Source organism: Cryptotermes secundus, unplaced genomic scaffold (assembly GCF_002891405.2).
Source record: "Cryptotermes secundus unplaced genomic scaffold, Csec_1.0 scaffold834, whole genome shotgun sequence".
In the NCBI taxonomy this organism is placed as follows: Eukaryota; Metazoa; Arthropoda; class Insecta; order Blattodea; family Kalotermitidae; genus Cryptotermes; species Cryptotermes secundus.
Genome location: NW_019730112.1, coordinates 326834 through 346386, shown reverse-complemented (window position 1 = coordinate 346386; position 19553 = coordinate 326834). Strand labels below are relative to the sequence as shown.

At 44.9% G+C, this 19553-nt stretch overlaps 1 protein-coding gene across 3 annotated transcripts in view; it reads left to right on the top strand.

Annotated features, from left to right (window-relative positions):
* The first annotated feature begins 1682 nt into the window (after positions 1–1682).
* LOC111866223 (band 7 protein AGAP004871) overlaps positions 1683–19553 on the top strand; it is a 55607-nt gene continuing 37736 nt past the window's right edge. For 2 of the 3 annotated variants that reach the window (XM_023854973.2, XM_023854971.2), the window contains exons 1-2: positions 1683–1768; positions 15082–15178. In XM_023854973.2, coding sequence (XP_023710741.1) covers positions 15136–15178 — 43 coding nt within the window. In that variant the 5' untranslated portion in view covers positions 1683–1768; positions 15082–15135. Of the gene's footprint in view, positions 1769–13288; positions 13364–15081; positions 15179–19553 lie in introns of those variants that run through there. The other variant, XM_023854972.2, reaches the window with a different exon arrangement.

The window sequence follows — 19553 nt, the reverse complement described above, 5'->3', positions numbered from 1 at the left end:
GAGCCGATTTGTCTACAAAATATGCCAGCCTCGACGTCTCACAAACCTGTGGGCCTCCACAGCCTGTTACAGGGATAGCTTTACCTTTTATTTTTTTTTCCTTGGCCCTACAGCCCCAGTGGGCCTAGGCCTACCTACATGAACTTCTCCGTTCACTAGCTTTACCTTACCTTACTGTAATATTTTGTTCGTTGTTTTATGACGCCCCTTAGGATGCTGATATTAGTTTGCGCCCACTGTCGTGCGTGTTAAATGTCCTGGTTCGTGGATTTTGGGGTTAGTCTACAGCTTCACTGCTCTGTTGAGCCAGAACTGGGCCGTGAAGCTTCCGTTACTTCGGCCACAAGGAGTTTCGTTCTGGAAATTTTATCCCAATGAAAAACTTGAGACACGATAACATAATATCTTTTTACCTCCCCTGTTTAGTCTATTTTCGCAATGTCCCCCCCCAAAATTGATCGGAGGGTTATGACATCACCCTGCNTGCTGTCTGTGTACCCCCCCCCCATTTTTTAGGTTTGTCACGCTTATGAGATCACCTCACTGTGTCTGTGTAGCCTTTCTAATTTTTTTGTTTTGTTTTCTATGCGATCCGTGTCGTATCAAACGAAAGTAAGTGATTAGTTCTTCCCGGAATTTCTTCTTGTTCTTTTGTTCTTTGGTATTATTATGTGAATTTTAACAAACATGAATTTCGTTTTACTTCATTTTGCAATATGACAGCAATGTTACTTTGGTCTCCGGAAGTACGCCGTGTAGATTGTTGAAAGTTTTGTAACGTTTCGACAAACATTTTACTTACCATCTTCAGGATTCGTGTCTCGGAGAGGAAAGGGTTAGGAAGTGTGGCAGTGGTGTGGAAAGTTGAACTTAGAGCCATAATTGGTTGACCCGAAGAACGGGGTCGATTTTAAGAAGGGACAACCAAAATCATGCATAGGTGGCTGCGTTGGCAAACAATTTATTTTACTGTATCAATAACAGGTAAAATTGTCCCTGTGCTTAGCTAATTAAGCACTACGCCATGAAGGCGCATGGGGGAGTGGATGTATAGATTCAAGTTTTATTGACTTCGGCACTAGTTCGAGGTGAGTGGTCAGCTTCACGTCCCTGCCGCTTTACCCCAGGGGAAAGACCCCCCGGTACCCATTGGATAGAAGGCTGGATGGGCCTTAGGGCCTGTCTGGACGATATGACTACCGGGATTCGAACCCGGACCTCTCGGTTTTCCAGTCCGTACGCAGTCGCTCTACCGACTGCGGTACCCCGGCTAGCTTTACCGAATCAGTAGGTGAACTTAACATGGAGCTGTCGTAATGGATCTGTTCTAGTTTGGAAAACCTCCGTCAGAGCATGTCTTGACAGTTATATCGATTGCCGTATAGATGTCACTAGCGTATAATTAATTGGTAGTGTGTAGTTTGCATATTGTCCTACAGATGGTAGGGCAACTGACATTAGTCTCTGAAGACCTACATACCTTTTTAATATATAGTAAATAATCACCTCTTTAAACGAAATATGAAGGTTTCATGTTCTATTGCTAACATGTTAAGCAAATTTTATGAATTTAGTGGCTCGTGACGCGAAACAATTTTCACGCGTGTCTCTCTAGCTGCCTCCCCAGCGCCGCCTAGTTATGGTGGCTGGAATGGTAATCGTTTGTAGTCGCTCTCGTGAGATCGGCGCGTGACACACCGAGCGAGCTGTGATGTGGTAACCTCGGTTGAAGGGCCTCGAGGGAGACGGTAACGAATCGTACACAAGGGTGAGTACCCCCTAATCTTGATAAATTAAACAAAAAGTTTCTGGCGCACGAAATGTCGGTCACATTGCAGTTTGTTTACTTCTATAGTGAGCTATGTTACATGGAGACGAGAGATGGGACATCCGGGACGTACTCGTGATTACGCGTACTTCTAAAATCTATATATAAGAAACTAGTTATGGTGAGTGTAATAAAAATATGAGCGAATGAGGATTTCTGCGATGATTTCTCACTTTTAGAAAGTTTTTTTTTTCAATCACCAAAATGGTACTCGCATTATGTAATTAGCATCCCTTGTGATGATATTATATTCCTTGTTTATGATAACAGTAATTTTTATAGAAAGAAGAAGGCTTGATGATTGTGATATTAGTTTGGTTCATCTAAAATAAAGCTTGATGATGATGATGATGATGATGATGATGATGAGGGAGAAGGTAACGCAATCCATGTAACAGGCTCTGGAGGCCCATAGGGCTGTGAGACGTCGAGGCTCCCACATCTTCTAGACAATCGGCTCACAGATAGCGGTGAGGTTGTCAGTCTTACGCGCCGGCCGCCCTTTTACCCCTCAGGAAAATTTCTGGCACTCATTTATGTTAGAGGCTGAGTCAACCCTAGGGCTATAGTGCGGTTAGAAGGATTAGGGCAATTGAAAAATCCCACGAACCTTGTACTCTTGTAACGTAGTGCCTCAACCAACTACGCTACCACATACCAAGATGATGATGATGATGATGATGATAATGATAATGAAATATTGATATAGGAGGATGCAGAAGTATGTTGGAGAATTTTTAGTTTTGGTAGGAATGTCTGAAGGCGGGAGTCCACTAGGAAAACCCAGGCGCAGATGAAAGGAAATATTAAGATGGATCTTAAAAAGGTAGGAGGGAACTGGATTCATCTGGCTCAGGATTTGGAACAGTGGTGGGCTTTTGTGAAAAAGGTAACGAGTTTTCGGGTTCCATAAAGTGCTGGGAATTGTTTGAGTAGCTGAGCGACTGGCGACTTGTAAAGAACGCCTCAGTTTCGTTGAGTTGGGTATTACTGAGGACTATCAGATAAGAATGTTTTCAGATGTAACAGATGCACGTATAATAACAAGGCACTCCTATGGAAAGGGGTCGGGATAGCTCAGTCTGTATAGCGACTGGCTATGGGCTGGAAGACCGAGGGGTCGGAGTTCAAGTCCCGGTGAGGGTAAGAATCTTCACTTCTCCACGTCGTCCAGATCGCTTCTGGGATCCATCCAATGGGTACTGGGGCTCTTTCTCCGGGGGTAAAGCGGCCGGAGCCTGAATCTGACCAATCTTCTCCAACTAATGCCGAAGTCAAGAAAATATTGATCTAGACATCCACTCCCCCATACGCCTTCATGGCGTAGTGCTTAGTTAATTAAGCACAGGGACAGCTTTACCTTTCTATCTTTACTCCTATGAATTGCATGTATTTTCACATACTTTCTGCCACTTCGTATTTGAAGGCAGTGAGGAGCAGAAAGGTACGTTTCATATCCGGATCGAAGACAAAGAATGTAACGTGTTTCTGAGTGATTCATAATATGGAAACGTTTCGGAAGCACATACTGCTTCCTTCTTCAGGGTTGGTTTTATGGGATGTGACGTCTTGTGACCTGGTAGATCCAAGGTTCTCCTTGTTTCTATTGGTTTTTCAGGCCCCGGTTCCCCATCTGTCTCTATCCATACATGTTTTACCTCCACTCCTGGCTTACTCTTTTGCGCCTAAGATTAAGGGCGGCCGCACTCCAACTGCGTCAAGTCAAGCATCAAGACACGAGACAAAATACGCAGTTTTGCTTCATTCGTGATTCATCAGCATCATGACTCAGACCGGTGTGTGGCGGTTTTCATAATCTCATTCGTTTCAACTGTGCTCCTTTCTTTGCGTCATGTCGCAGACACCGTGTCTTGCCTGTTACATGTCTTGACACATGCCGGTGTGCTGCCTACCTAAGGGAGCAGGTTCCTCCGAAACGTTCGTGGCGCTGTACCAGAATACACGGCATCACAGGAAGACAGTAATCTCCATAGTCACCGCCATGAGAAGCTAAAATCCATCAGAAATATACAGGGTGATCCATTTAACATTATCAGGTGGAATAATCCCTTCATTACATATGACACCAGGAAATGCCTCACTCTGTATATGCAGAGATATAGCGTAAGATTCGCTCAGTTCATTTGCGTGAATTAGGAATTGCACGTGGTGGGTGGAAGTAAATGTCCTTTACATTATGACAAATGACTTACTACTACAAACAATGACTCTGACAAAAGACAGACCCGTCATCTCGTCAGAGAGGGCGCCCCACAATAACAAGACCTAAACTGTCAAACAGTCAGTCGCAATGTGACTTTGACTTTGACTGCATTAAGCATATCGATAGGCTTACGGCGACGCGTTCTAATTTCATCTGAAGTCATCTTCCCCCCCCCCCCACTTTACGAGGAAACAAGAAAGGAATGAGGACAAAAGTGTACTCACATTTACATTTTGTGTTTTCTTATCCTGAGCACAGATGCGTTTATTAACTTATTTAAAGGCCGCGTCATAGCTCAAGCGGTTAGTCGCTGGCTTCCCACCGCGGCGGCCCGGGTTCGATCCCGGGTCTGATCAAGTGGAATTTGTGGTGGACAATGTGGCGCTGGGGCAGGTTTTCCCCGAGTACTTCGGTTTCCCCTGCCAATCTTCATTCCCCCAATTGCTCCACAATCACCCTCACCTATCATCTGGGACTGGTACAATAGGCAAGAACTGGCCGCAGTAAAAGGGACTTAGTCCCACCGCACTAGCAATAAAAAATTTATTTAAAAAAGTCGCCGGTAATTTTCTTGACCTTTTTCCTTTAGAAAATATTCTGGCGTCCCAATTGGAAAAACATTATCCTGACGTTGCCATGTATAGGCCGGCATTTGCTTCATGAATATCTGACAGTAGTGGAAAGCAAGGCGACCTCGTATTCCCATTGATTTTATAATTTTCTCTACAATATGCCGTTAAGAGACAAGAGGATTATATTAAGAAGGGACACATGAGCTGCCATTACCTGCTAAATGGAAAAACTGAAACATTACTACGTATAGAAACGCGGGCATTAGCGGAAAGAAAATATCGTAGTGAGCAATAAATCGACTTTTAATGGTCGATGGCAATTCTTACGAATAAAATTATCGCTAAGTATCTTTTAAATGTATTGGGAAAATAAAAATGTTTATTTATTGATTTGTTTTTTATTTTATTTGTTTATTTCAGTTAAAACAACAATTTATGAAAGGTATACAGATGACCTATTTATATGAAGGTACCATATCTGGGGCACAATATGTTTCGACCTGTAATGGCTCGTCATCAGGAGCTGATTCATCTTAAGCGCTGAAGCTGTACCTAATATTTACACATATTGTAGGGTTGTTCTCTGTTTCGGTATTGAATTTGTTACAAGATATTGAAAGTTAAAATGAATTGATTAAAAATGTGATTTTAAATTTCTTGAAATCAAATTTAAGATGAAGATATATATAAGCATATTATTCCTCGGGTATGCTGACCGTGTATTCTAGTTCTTCTTGGGGAATGTGGATTCTTGTGTGGAGTAGTCACTCTCTGGCGGTTCTGATGTTGTGCCGTTATTTCCTTGATGTATGAAGTGTTCCGGCTGGCTTCTGGTTGGTGTCCCATCTCGTATACCCGAGGAAAAATACTCGTATGCTTATATATATATATATATATATTGGACGTAGTGTAGTTTGGAATGGACATTAAACGAGTACACGAATATGGAGCAAATGAGATCTGAGTTTGCCTCTTTTCCCTCCTAATCCCTAGCCTCTGGACAACACGGTAACTAATTTATCGCTTTAATTTTTCCTAAATCCCTTCCTTGGATCTATTATACCGATATATTTTACCGGTACATGATATTCGCCCTGAAGATGGCAACTGAAATGTTAGTCGAAACAGAAAACTAATAACGACTGGGCTCTAGCCCGAAAGGCGACCTCATAAAACCTGAAGACAGTAGATAAGAAATGTATCTCATGTTCAAATTACGATTATTAAACTGTAAAAATTAACTTGGCGTGCTGTATACTTCTTGATTGCATTTATTCTCGGTACTGAAGATGGAGGCAGTACGTTCTTCCGAAAAGTCGGCAAATTTTTACCAGGCTACACGGCGTCACACCACAGACTATAGTAATCTTCATAGTCACCGCTGTGAGAACCTCAAGTTCAAAATATTAAAAACCACCCTGCGTCCCGACCAGGCGACACGGGGTCACTCGCAGAAGTTAGTCCTGTTAATAGTAAAGCAGACCCCGGAATGCGTGCTGGAGATAGGAGTAACTCTTCCGAACATCCTGTGCGCGCTTCTTGGTTCCCGCAAAATGGACCGCTCTTTGGGGAATTCATTAGGAACCTGTCTGAACGTACGAAAGTTGTATGAAGAATATGCCCGCAGATGCGGAAAGTTTACGTTCAGGCTTCAAGTCGCCTGCAATATCTTGTTTAGACTACTTGCATAACTTCAGAATCGGAGAAGTTGCCGCATGATCACGGCGAACTGATTGCAAAGTAAAGTTTATGAGATTTCAGGGTTCCTTTTTGTCTTCTGGGATACTGCATCATAATCTGAATATAAACCTAAAGGTCCAATGTTAAGGAGGATTTTACTGCCTCCGTCTTCAGGATAGTAGAACTTTTACTTTCCCAACTTGACTTCCTTTTGAAAGATTTACAAAGGGTTGATCTACGAAGACTCCTTCCCTATTGGTCAAGACCAGGATTATTTCCTTACTCCTCCCCTTGGGGCTCATGATGACGTTTCATATGACCTCCCCGTGTGACTAAATTGAACCTACACACTACAACGTTGAAACATCATTGTCTGCCTACAAACACTAGCCTTTCTGTTAAGTTTGTTCTTATAAGCCGGGATAGCTCAGTCGATATAGCGACTGGCTATGGGCTGAACGACCAAGGGGTTGGAGTTCGAGTCCCAGTGGGGGCAAGAATTTTCATTTATCCATGTCGTCCAGACCAGCTCTGGGGCCCACCCAGCCTCCTCTCCAATTGGTACCGGGGGGGCTCTTTCCCTTGGGTAAAGCTGCCAGAGCGTGAAGCTGACCACTCACCTGCAGTTAGTGCCTAGGTTAAGAAAACGTGGGTCTATACATCCACTCCACCATGCGCCTTCATGGCGTAGTACTTAATTAGTTAAGCACAGGGACAGCTTTACCTTAGCCTTTATGTTTGTTCCCTTGATTTTATTGGTACCTCTTGTCTTGAGTTTTATGGAACCCTCTGTGCAGAACCATTAAAACTATGGAACACAGACTTAATTTGAAAATTAGTTTGGAAGAAAAAATTTCCGAGAGAAATATTCTTATATAACTTGAGAATCTGAGATTCATATTTAAGGACCAGCCCACGTATTGTCCTTGGTTAGTAAATTTACCCGGTGACCTAGCTTTCCGAACGAACTTCCCAAGGTTACAGCAGTTACCTATGGAAACAACACCATACCATAGCAGTGGTAGCTAAAACACACGGAGGTCAGGCGACTTGGGTGGTTGATTTCCCATGTTAATAATTCATTCCTGTGGTATTGAATTATACACAGAATTAGTTATCTTTGTTGTTTTACTGTAAAAAGAAAAAACCCTTCGTCCCACGTCAGAAAGAGGCGTGTAGCTTGACTAGTAGCCATACTGCCCCATGTACGCACGCCGACACGACAAGCAAAACAGCAACGCATTAACACAATATGAATTGCATAGTTCATCCCCCTTCTGTGCTGCCGATGACTATGCTTGCGGCTTGTTTTCCAGTAGCAAGACTATATAGCATCGAACTGTAGGGTTACAGGTGAATAATATATAAAAAATAATTCGAAATGAAGTGGAACTGGTCTGATTGGGTTACTGTCCCAGTGTTTTCCCAGGAGGGACTGGGGAAAACCATAAAAGAGACTGCGTCAGGATAGCCGGTGTTTCGACTAAGGTTCGAACCAAGACTACTCGAGATACTAACCTCGTATTTAACTGGAGGAACTGAGGAAAACCACTGAAGGCAGCAGTCAAGACAGCCGGAGTCTCAATGGAGATTTACACTGAGCCTTCATGGAATACAAATCTAGTTCTTCACCGCTGCGCCAATCTTGTCATTTGGTTATTATTTAAATAAGCCAGAACTTTAAAATATATTTTCACGGTCAGTTATTATTCCTCGCTTGAAACGGACAGAGAGGACAGAGAAATATCTTGTGCGTAGTAGGATGTGAGAGCCCTGTTCTCAAAGACCCTCAGTCTGTTTCTCCCTTCATGTCAGAGACCAAGTTTCACACCCCTACAGAACCACAGGCAAAATTATATTTAAGACCTTGAACGTCTATTTTACTTTAATATGTTAAACGGAGAACTGCAAGGCCGACAAACTCTGCCTTCTGACCATCTCCACGAGTTGGGGCACATCTGGTTGTCTGTTCGAATCGGAGCCGGCACACGTGTGCTACACAACATCAAAACAACTTCCGCCACGGATCAATACTCTCGCTACGTTTAGTATCACTGGCTGACCCGCATGGAAACAGTTACTAAGCGACGCATCCTTCTAAAATAGACCGTTCGTCCAGAGGGGATCCAGGGAGAACGAGTGAGTGAGTGACCGCCCAAGCCACTCCTCAGTAGAGGGGGGAGTGACCGGTAGTTGTCAGAACCCTCCTTTAGTCGAAAAGCACGCCCTGAGTCAAAGTCTGGAAAGAGGAATGGCATGGCATTGGGTCCTGAAACGAAGAATGACTGTGCTGGCGAGGACCAGCAGCAATATACTGGGCTGGGTCACTTCACAGTTGCCACGGAACAGAGGCCGATCTCTGCACGGGAGTTACCAGTATCAACCTCGGCTGCAATAAAACCGATTCGAGAGGACACGATTTCGAATCTCATCACAGATCAGGAACCACATACCAGAAATGATAAATATTGAATCTTTATTCCGATATAAATACGTTACAGGTAAAGGGTAAAAAGACTATCCCTGCAACAGGCCGTGGAGGCCCATAGGGTTATGAGACGTCGAGGTCCCACAGTTTCTAGACAATCGACTCACAGATGGCGGTGAGATTGTCAGCCTTACGCGCCTCCCCCATCTCTACCCCGCAGGGAGATTCCTGGTACTCATTTCTGTTAGAGGCTGAGTCGACCCCAGGGCCATAGGTCGGCTGGAAGGTTTTGGTCAATTGAAAAATTCAATTACCTCATCGGGAATTGAACCCGGCTTGTAGGATAGTGCCTCAACCAACTACGCTGCTGCGTACTCCTCGTTATGTACGACTCCAAGGGCCGCGCTATAGCTTAGGCGGTTAGTCGCTGCTTCCTGTCGCGGCGTCCCTGGTTCAATACCGGGTCTGGTCAAGTGGGATTTGTGGTGGACAAAGTGGCGCTGGGGCAGGCTTTTTCTGGATACTTAGGTTTCCCCTGGAAATCTTCATTCCACCAATTGCTCCACAATCACCCTCACCTATCATCTGGGGCTGGTACAATAGGCCAGAAGTGGCCGCAGTACAAGGAACTTAGTCCCACCCCACTAGCATTAAAAAAAAAGCGATTTCATAAACCTCAACAGCCTAAAAAATTAAGGGGAGCTACACAGACAACTGGACAAACACAGATGTATACACAGACAGCAGGATGATCTCATAAGCTCCTTTTAATTTTTTTTCAAGATAATAAATGAAAATTAAAAAGGAAGGAAACATATAAGTCGCCTGCAATATCTTGTTTAGACTACTTGCATAACATCAGAGTCGGAGAAGTTACCGCATAATCGCGGCGAACTGATTGCAAAGTAAAGTTTATGAGAGTTCAGGGTTTCTCTGTGTCTTCTTGGATGTTGCATCATAATCTGAATATAGACCTATAGGTCAAATGTTCAGGAGGATTTTACTACCTCCGTCTTCAGGATAGTAGAACTTTTCTCTTCCCAACTTGACTTCGTTTTGAAAGATTTACAAAGGGTTGATCTACGAAGACCCCTTCCCTATTGGTCAAGACCAGGATTATTTCCTTACCCCTCCCCTTGGGCCTCATGATGACGTTTCATGTGACCTCCCTGCGTGACTAAATTGAACCTACACACTACAACGTTGAAACATCATTGTCTGCCTACAAACACTAGCCTTTCTGTTAAGTTTGTTCTTATAAGCCGGGATAGCTCAGCCGATATAGCGACTGGCTACGGGCTGAACGACCAAGGGGTCGGAGTTCGAGTCCCGGTGGGGGCAAGAATTTTCATTTATCCATGTCGTTATGTACGACACTAAGGCCCGCGCCATAGCTCAAGCGGTTAGTCGCTGGCTTCTCATCGCGGCTGCCCGGGTTCGATGCCGGGTCTGGTCAAGTGGGATTTGTGGTGGACAAAGTGACGCTGGGGCAGGTTTTCTCCGAGTACTTCGGTTTCCCCTGCCCATCTTCATTCCACCAATTGCTCCACAATCACCCTCACTTATCATCTGGGGCTGGTGCAATAGGCCAGAAGTGGCCGCAGTACAAGGGACTTAATCTCACCCCACTAGCAATAAAAAAATATACGACTCGGAAAAATTCGATTTAATTTAATATTCTGAATTTGAGTTAGACGGATTTAAATTAAATTCGCTCGCTTTATTGCTAACGTCTTGCCGGTTGATGGTGCGTGACGGCGAAGAGGGGGGTGGAGTAGTTTTTAGGCGTAGTCGGAGGAGTGCGAGGGGAGGAGGAGAGATTATGTTCGATTTATGCAGTTGCACTCTCAGCAACTTCTATTTTTGGAACGAAACTGTCACGTGAACTGTGGACTACGTTTGCCTTAAAATACACAAAGACCCCTTTGTTCCATCTCCTCTGCGCTTAGTCGTTTCCGTTGGCGCTGTCATTCTGAAACCTTCGTAACTCTCTGTTGCAGGTACACATGCCCCAATTACACAACAGAAAGCTATCACAGTCGCTCCTTTACAAATCTTACCCTCTGCACAATTTCTCGTTTCCGAATGCAGATAACCTCAGAAGTTCATACATCGGTGTTAACTAGTCTAGTATGCACTGTAAGACGGTCAGAATAAATCATGGACATAAATCAGTGCAACAGGACGCTAAAATATAACATTATAGTCTATGAATATTATTTTTCAAGCTCCCAAAACAAGCTTTGAGGTTCATTCAGTGGTAACTATAATGTTCGTCTATTGTTTTCTGGTACGTGGCCCTGTGTAGTTTGTTAAATGTCTTGCTTCTTGGTGTTTAGCATACTCTTCCGACCTGAAGATGGGGGCATGCGGGTGTCTAAAGAGTTACCAAGCTACACGTCGTCACATCCCAGAAGATAATCCGGATTAATGAAGCGAAAGTCGGCCTAAAAGACGAGAAGGAACTTAGAAAACAAATAAATGGAAAACTTAAGAATGTAGGTAGTAAAGTAAGTAAAGATATCCCTGTAACAGGCCGTGGAGGCCCATAGGGTTGTGGGATGTTGAAATTCCCACATTTTCTAGACAATCGGCTCACAGATGGTGGAGAGGTTGTCAGCCTTACTGTTCAGCCGTCCGTTGCCCCCAGGAAGATTCCTGGTACTCATTTCTGTTAGAGTCTGAGTCCACCCCGGGGCCATAGTGCGGCTGGAAGAATTAGGTAAACTGAAAAATTCCGCCTCCTCGGGATTCGATCCCGCGACCTTCCGGCTTGTAGCATAGTGCCTCAATTAACTACGCTACCGCGTACGCTGATGAAAACAAATAAATACAAAAAGATCACTACAGAAACCTATTCCTCTGTCAGCAGCTGAAATCCAGGGTCTCCTTCATCCAGCTGAAGCCAATCTTGGATATTTTCTTGCGCTGTTTCAGTCTCTCCAGCTGCCCTCAACACAGTCTGAAAGTCCTCTTGCTCCTAAGTTCCACGTGTCTTTTAAAGTGCGTACTCAACTTTGAACAGCATTTTTCATTTTTCATGTTTCGATCCGGATTATCCGCAGTCTGGATTAACCGTAACCGGATTGGCGAGGGTTTGCTGTGCTCTTTCAGTTCCATTGGTTGTACATTCACACGTAATTCCCAGTGCTTAATCAATTAAGCACCACGCCATGAAGACGTATGGGAGAGTGGAGATATAACTCCACCACAATCCAGCCTCTTGTTCAATGGGTACCGGGAGCTCTTTCTCCGGGGGTAAAGCGGCAGAGGCGTGAAGCTGACCACTCATCTCAATCTAGTGCCGAGGTCAAGAGAAAGTAGATCTACACATCCACTCCTCCATACGTCTTCATGGCGTGGTGCTTAATTAAGTACAGGGACAAGCTTTACCTTTAACATTCTTGACCTGGACACTAGATGGAGGTGAGTGGTGAGCTTCACTCCCCGGCTGCTTTACCCCCTGGAAAAGGGTCGCCAGTTATTGCTAATATATTTAAAGACAGAACATATTGAACATGAATCAAGAAGAAGACTTGACTTCGTGCAGTCTGGTAAAAGTTTACCATTGTTTCAGAGGAATTTATTGTCTCCCTCTTCAATGACGAAAAGTAAGATAAGGAAGTAAGGAAGTGGCAAACACCACTTGAACATTTTTTCCATTGTTGCTTCACGCAGCTGTCGCACGGGCCGCGTAGAGAACATCGCGTCCCAGTTAGTCCACTAATGTGTGTTAGGAATCTGTTGCCTAGCAACGGGCGATGTTTACAATGTCATTAGCAATGGCTCTACATGCTTGCTAGTGCGACAGGATGATAAAATAGGACACTGTGATCTCATGAACCTATATTATTTTTTTAAATAAGGGATGTAGGCGTTCTGTATGGGTGTGGAACTTGGTCTCTGACATTAAGGGAGGAAGATAGACTTAGGGTATAGAGGAGAATATTTGGACCAAAGAGTGATGAAGTGTCAGGAGGTTGGGAAAAACTGCATAATGAGGAGCTTCATAACTTGTACTCTTCTCCAAGTGTAATTAGAGTGATCAAGTCAAGGCGGATGAGGTGGGCAGGGCATGTAGCACGAATGGGTGAAGAGGAATGCATATGGGATATTGGTGGGAAAACCAGAAAGAAAGAGACCACTGGGAAGACCATGGCGTAGGTCGGTGGACAATATTAAAATGTATTTTAGAGAGATAGGATGGGATGGGATGGATTGATCTTTCTCGGGATAGGGACCAGTGGAGGGCGCTTGTGAACACGGTAATGAGCTTTCGGGTTCCATAAAATGCTGGGAAATTTTTGAGTATCTGCAGAATTGGCTTCTCCTCAAGAAGGGCTCAGCTGCACAAGTAAGTAAGTAAGTAAGGAAAGTGGGCTAACAAACAAATGTTAAGATTCATTTGGACTAACGCTACTTGTCTTGCCTCGTGTACGCTTATCGAACGTGCGTTGTCCTCGCGGTTTGCATGCCGTGCTGACATGCGCACTGCGTTACCCACGCTGACTTCCCTTTGCCAAAACAGCTGAAAGCGTGGCTTTATTACGGCTGAAGGGACGGAGAGAACGGAACACTGTGGTGAGTCGTTCCGCGTCATCTGAAATTCGCCGACCTGTGCCTCAGCAAACGTACGTATCGACTGGCAACTGCCGTTACCTAACATCTTCCTGGTTTTATTGACCACTTACGTAAGTTGAACGCCCTGTGGCCAGCTATCACATTACTGGATCTGACGTGTCGTGGGCGGGTCATATCAAGATTACTGTAGTCGTGTAGTTACGGACGTCCTGACGTTTCGGAAGAACCTGCTGATCGATTAAGATGATCTAATGGTACTCCTCTAGACGTGAATGCCTTCTTTTCCTCATGTCTTGCAGGCAATAGCCTGCAATAGGCCTCAATTGCTTCCTTGCAAATCCTGCCATCCGATGCTATGCAGTCTATATCGGTGGTTCCCGAAGTGGGCTCCTCTGTCCTCTAGGGAGCGGTGGGATTACTTATTGGGCGCTAAGGGGAAGGAGCGGCAGGGGCTGGAGGCCGGCCCATACGAGCGCGTTGTCCTCTTATTTACGTTTGAAGTGACTTCAAACCCAGCACTGGGAAACTGGTATCACTTCATCAAGCCCATTCATCGCATTAAGAATTCACTGGCAGCGAAGCAGTTGACTTATTGTGGCATTTTATTGTATTGTTATCTTCCTTAGTAAGGAAACAGTAAAGCTATCCCTGTAAGAGGTCGTGAAGGCCCATAGTGTTGTGAGACGTCGAGGCTCCCACATTTTCTAGACAATCGGCTCAAAGATGGCGGTAAGGTTGTCAGCCTTATGCGCCGGCCGCCTTTTACCCCACAGGAAGATTCCTGGTACTCATTTCTGTTAGAGGCTGAGTCGATCCCAGGGCCATAGTGAGGCTGGAAGGGTTAGGTCAATTGAAAAAATCCAATAACCTCATCGGGACTTGAACCCGTGGCCTTCCGGCTTGTAGAATAGTGCCTCAACCAACTACTCTATCCTTAGTGGGTTGTGCAAACCGTTATTCTGAGATTGCTTTTTGTAGTATGGGCTAGGGGGCACTGGGGATGAGTTTGTGGAACCAAGGGCAGCGGTGGCCCGAAATAAGTTTTGATACTACCGGTTTAGATATTGAAAGCTTCATAAAACAGCTAAAAAAGAACAACTTTCGTTTACCTCCAACCCTGAGGATGGAGGCGGAAGATCCCACCGAAATATTGGTACTTTTACGCCAAACTACACGGCGTCACATCCCAGAAGGCTAATATTTTTATCGCACCTACGGAAAAATTGATTTGAAAATATTGGAAAACATTTGTAATGGGTGTGCTCCAAGATTAATCTCTGACACCACAAAAAAATATGCCTTTTTGTTATTCTTAGCCAGTTCACTCCACTTCGCATTTTCAAGCAGTACAGACAGTACTTGCTTTACGAAAAATACCGTTAAGAAATTTCGCCTCTAGGTATTTTTATTATAATGAAGAACATTCTTTAAACTGGGTTTGTAAAGTTAACAGGAAATCGCTTATCCGAAAACTTCCGAACAAAAACGAGAACAGAAACAGACGAATTCATGGTCACCCAGTCCACCTTGAGCTTTACACCGCATCGAACTTTCGTGTTCTATAGGGTGGGGGGGATTTCTGGAGTAGATGTAGCTGAGCGACTGTTAGCTTCTCAAGCTGCACTCTCTTCATTACAGTCAGTATGTTTGTTAGTTGTTATGACAGTCGTTTAGGTGAAATGTCCACATACTTTAATTTAATTTGTTTGGAGATCAGTCTGTTTATTCATGGTATCTGTGTTACACGAAAGTGTTCTGTGTTGTACAGCTGGCGGGAGCTAACACACCCTCTACTCGGGCAACCGCTGGAGGCACGGCAGTCATGATGAACCCCCGTGACGATTACAGGAAAAACATCATTGGAGGTGAGAGCGTCTGCTAAAATATTTAACTTCTAGACTGATATGCCCGGCCTCGTACCACCTGGTGAAGACGCACAGAGAAACCCACAATAATTTCCGCAAATGACCTTGAAATACCACCAGAAATGTATCAACTGAAAGATCGTCATTTTCCTTTTTTATTTATTTAAAAAATCATGTATATACAAAAGTAAAGAGGACGAAATGGGCAGGACATGTAGAGCGAATGGCGAGAGAAGGAATGCATATAGGATATGAGTGGGAAAGCCAGAAGGAAAGAGACCAGTAGCAAGAACAAGACGTAGATGGGTGGACAATATTAAAATGAATCTTAGAGAGATATAATGGCATTGCATGTATTGGATTCATCTAACTCAGGATAGGGACCAGTGGAGGGCTCTTGTGAACACGGTAATAAACCTTCGGGTTCCAAAAAATGCTGGGAAGTTCTTGAGTGTCTGCACAACTGGCGGCTCCTCAAGAAAGGTTCAGCTCCATGAGTGAGAGTGAGTGAAGCTTCTCATATTAACTTCGGTTGAAGTCAAAACTTCACCCGAAGCTGACAAAAAAATTTCAGAAATGTCTGTTGCATAGCGAGATGTACTGGCCGTATACACTGTATAATTTTAGGTCCGTACTGTACCCGCACATCGTAAAAGATTCTCCTGGGTCTTTCGGTGCTCCTTCCACAAGGACAGCAAGATGGGAATGATTCTGTTCTATAACATAGTACACGCAGCTCCCAGGGGCTTTCTTTCCAGTTTAGAGGGCTTACTTTTTTTGAAAATGTTTGCAGGAAAAATAAAAAAAAAGAACAGTATATCAATGCAGTAACAGGAAATACACGTCATCTCTTTTTTTTTTGCTTATATCCTGATGTAATTAGTAACATCATTAAAACTATCACCTCCACCGTGACCCTGCGAGTCGTAGGAGGCGACGAAAAGGAAAGTCTCAAATCTGAGACAGTAAAATAAAGTCGTGAGTCCCAAGGGACTCGGACTCGAGGAAGACTGCCCTGGCAAGGACCAGCAGAATGTACAAATGACAGACCCGTCCTCTCGTCAGAAAGGGCACCCCCCTAAAAATAAGGCCGTAACTGTCAAACATTAATAAATACAGTATCTGGTCATCAGCCCCAGATGGGGCGCGACACCAAGATTTACTGACTGACCGTCAGTCACAATGTGACTTTGACTTTGACTTTGAATTTGAGAGACTGCCGTGTGGAGGTGGGGTGGAATATGGACCTTGGAGGCCCATAGGGTTGTGAGACGTCGAAGCTCCCAAATTCTCTAGACAGATGGCGGTGAGGTTGTGAGTCTTACGCGCCAGCCGCCCTTTACCCCTAGGAAAATTCCTGGTACTCATTTCTGTTAGAGGCGAGTCGACCCCAGGGCCATGGTGCAGCTGGAAGGGTTAGGTCAATTGAAAAATCCAATGATCTCGTCAGGAATCGATGCAACGACCTTCCGGTTTGTAGCATAATGCCTCAACCAACTACGCCACCACCTACCAGACTACACGGCGCGACATCTGCTTTTCTACCCTGAAGCTGGAAGTAGTAGGTTCCTCCGAAACGCTGGCACGTATCTATAAAAGTACAAGCAGTTACGTCACTCTTCTGTTCTGGAGATGAACGCAGTACAGTTTTCCAAAACAGCGATAAATATCTGCCACACTGTACGGCGTCACACCAGTCTCCGGGCTCCAGCAGCTTCCCTCACTGACGTGCGTATCAGTGGCGATAATTAAGTCTGCTGGCCGTCGGTTAACGCAAGACACGTGACATGTACATTTGTAGCAGTTTGTTAGTGTTCATGTTGTGTGAGCGTTGATGGACACTGTGAGGCTCTGTTACGTCACGTCCATGAATAAATGAGCGAACATATTGAACGGGGGTTCAATCAAGGTCATGAGAACCCGCACAAGTGTGTGGCACGCAGCAAAAGCTCGTCTTACGTGGATGCCCATGCCCCTGTGACCCCTGTCTTACACGTAGCTAATGCGCTGATTCAGCCTTAGCCTGTTCCGGCCTCCTCTGTAACACTTCTCGTGAGTTCCCACATCTCTCTCGCCGTGTAGGACTAAGTCACATGACTCCATCCACAATTTGGATCTGCTTCTTCCAATTCTATTTTTTGTTCAGGCAGAATTTCGCCACATCTGTCTTCATTTCTCTGTCTGGATAGCGCAGTCGGTATAGCGACTACGCTACTGGTTGGACGGCCTGGGATCGATACCCGGCAGAGACAAGGAATTTTTCTCTACTCCTGCCCAGTATCGAATGGGTACAGTGGATCTTCTTCACAGGGGTTAAAACGGCTTGTGCGTGAAACTGACCACAAACTTCCATCTAGTCATAAACAACAGACCCGTCCTCTCGTCGGAGAGGGTACCTCACATGAACAAACTTGCCGCTGTCTGACGGTAATAAGGATCTGGTCTTGGGCCCCAGAGGGGTGCTTGACGCCAAGACAGACTGGCCGACTGACCGTCGGTCGTAACATAAATTTGACTTTGACTTTGACTTTGACATTCTTTAAAGAGTTAATTACGTATTTAAGCACAAGGGCAACCTTCAGCGAAGTTGAACATTCCGTCTGACAACAACACGGGAACACAGGCAACCGTACAGTCTAACACTGTTTCCGTTCAGTTTCTTCTTGGTAGTTCCTGAAATAGTTCCACATACATAAACTAGGGATTTGGAAAGGCAGAATGCCGGTTCATATCGATTGCACTTCGCAAGAATTACTTATATAACGATTCTGTCATTTAACTAGCCCTTTCTGGTTCCTACACCCGGGATAGCGACTGGCTATTGGCTGGATTGCCGAGGTGTCGGAGTTCGAGTCCCGGTAGGGTTAAGAAGTTTCTCTTCTCCATATGGTCCCAGGCTTAACCAATTAAGCACTACGCCATGAAGGCGTTTGGGGTTGTGGATGTATAGATCCACATTTTCTTGACCTCGGCACCAGTTTGGAGATGAGTGGTCAGCTTCACCCCCCGGCCGCTTTACCCCTGGGGAAAGAGGCCCGGTACCCATTGGATAGGAAGCTGGGTGGGCTCCAGGATCCGTCTGGACGGTGTGGAGAAGAGAATATTCTTGACCCTACCGGGACTCGAACCCCCACCCCTCGGTTGTCCAGGCTTAGCCAGTCGCTATACCAACTACGCTATTTTGTAGCTTACAGAAATTTGTATATTATAAAACAGAGAATTAAGTTCAAATAATTTGTCATATCAATAGGAATTCCTTGTCTCCACACGCTTTCTACATGGCCTGTCCATTCCACCTTGAATTCGTCCTTAACGAGTTAGTGACTACGCCATGAAGACGTATGGTGGTTTGGGTGTATAGATCCATATATTCTTGACCTCGGCACTAGATGGAGATGAGTGGTCAGCTTCACTCCCTGGCCGCTTAACCACTCCCCCCCGGGGGAAACAGGCCCACGGCTCAAGAACCGTTCTGGACGACGTGGAGAAGAAAAATATTTTGCCCTTACCGGAACTCGAACTCGCACCCCACGGCCCTTGAACCTGTAGCCAGTCGCTATACCGACTGAGCTAGCCCAGCCCTCGACCTGCATGCTTTAATGGAAGCGAAACTCTGCGAGAGATGGAGTCGGTACTTGACGTGTTTTCACTGAATCTGTGATCGTGTTGCGAATTGGACTGTACTTGAATAAAAATGCATTTTATCTCGGCAAACACGTAAAATTGCGACCAGGGTGTTTGAGGCCATTAGAAGGTAGGGGGATATTCCCAGTGCCAAAGCAGTAGGGGCTTAGCTAGAATGATGACGCAGTAAAGGCCGGATTAAGGACTGACAGCGGATTAGTTTCGTGATGGTAATGTTGGTGCCAGACTCGAAGTGACGGGTAATTCTGTGATGCTACGAGGAACAAAGTTAAATAAAGAATTGGTGAGAATGAGACAACCGCGTCACAAAATTAATCGTTATTAAAGGGGCCGAATAGAGTCTAGTACAACAATTTCCCCTCAGTTACACCACGATATAGCGCGCAACCCCGGCATTCGAGAAACCCATTAAAAGCTAGTCTTCCGAATTGCTGGATTTCAGATAAAACATTTATATTTCTAGCACCCCAACAGACACGAATGCAATAATTGCACTGCAACAAAGGAAAGCTGTTTCCTGTGCGGTACGTGCAGAGATTTTATAAACAGCACATTTTAGTGATGTAAGTGGAAGTCTCAAATCTGAGACAGTAAAATATGGTCGCGAGTCCCAAGGGACTTGGTCCCGAGAAACACTGCTCTGGCAAGGACCAGCAGCATATACAAAAGACAGACCCGTCCTCTCGTCAGAGATGGCGCCCCACAGAAACAAGACCGTAACTGTCAAACA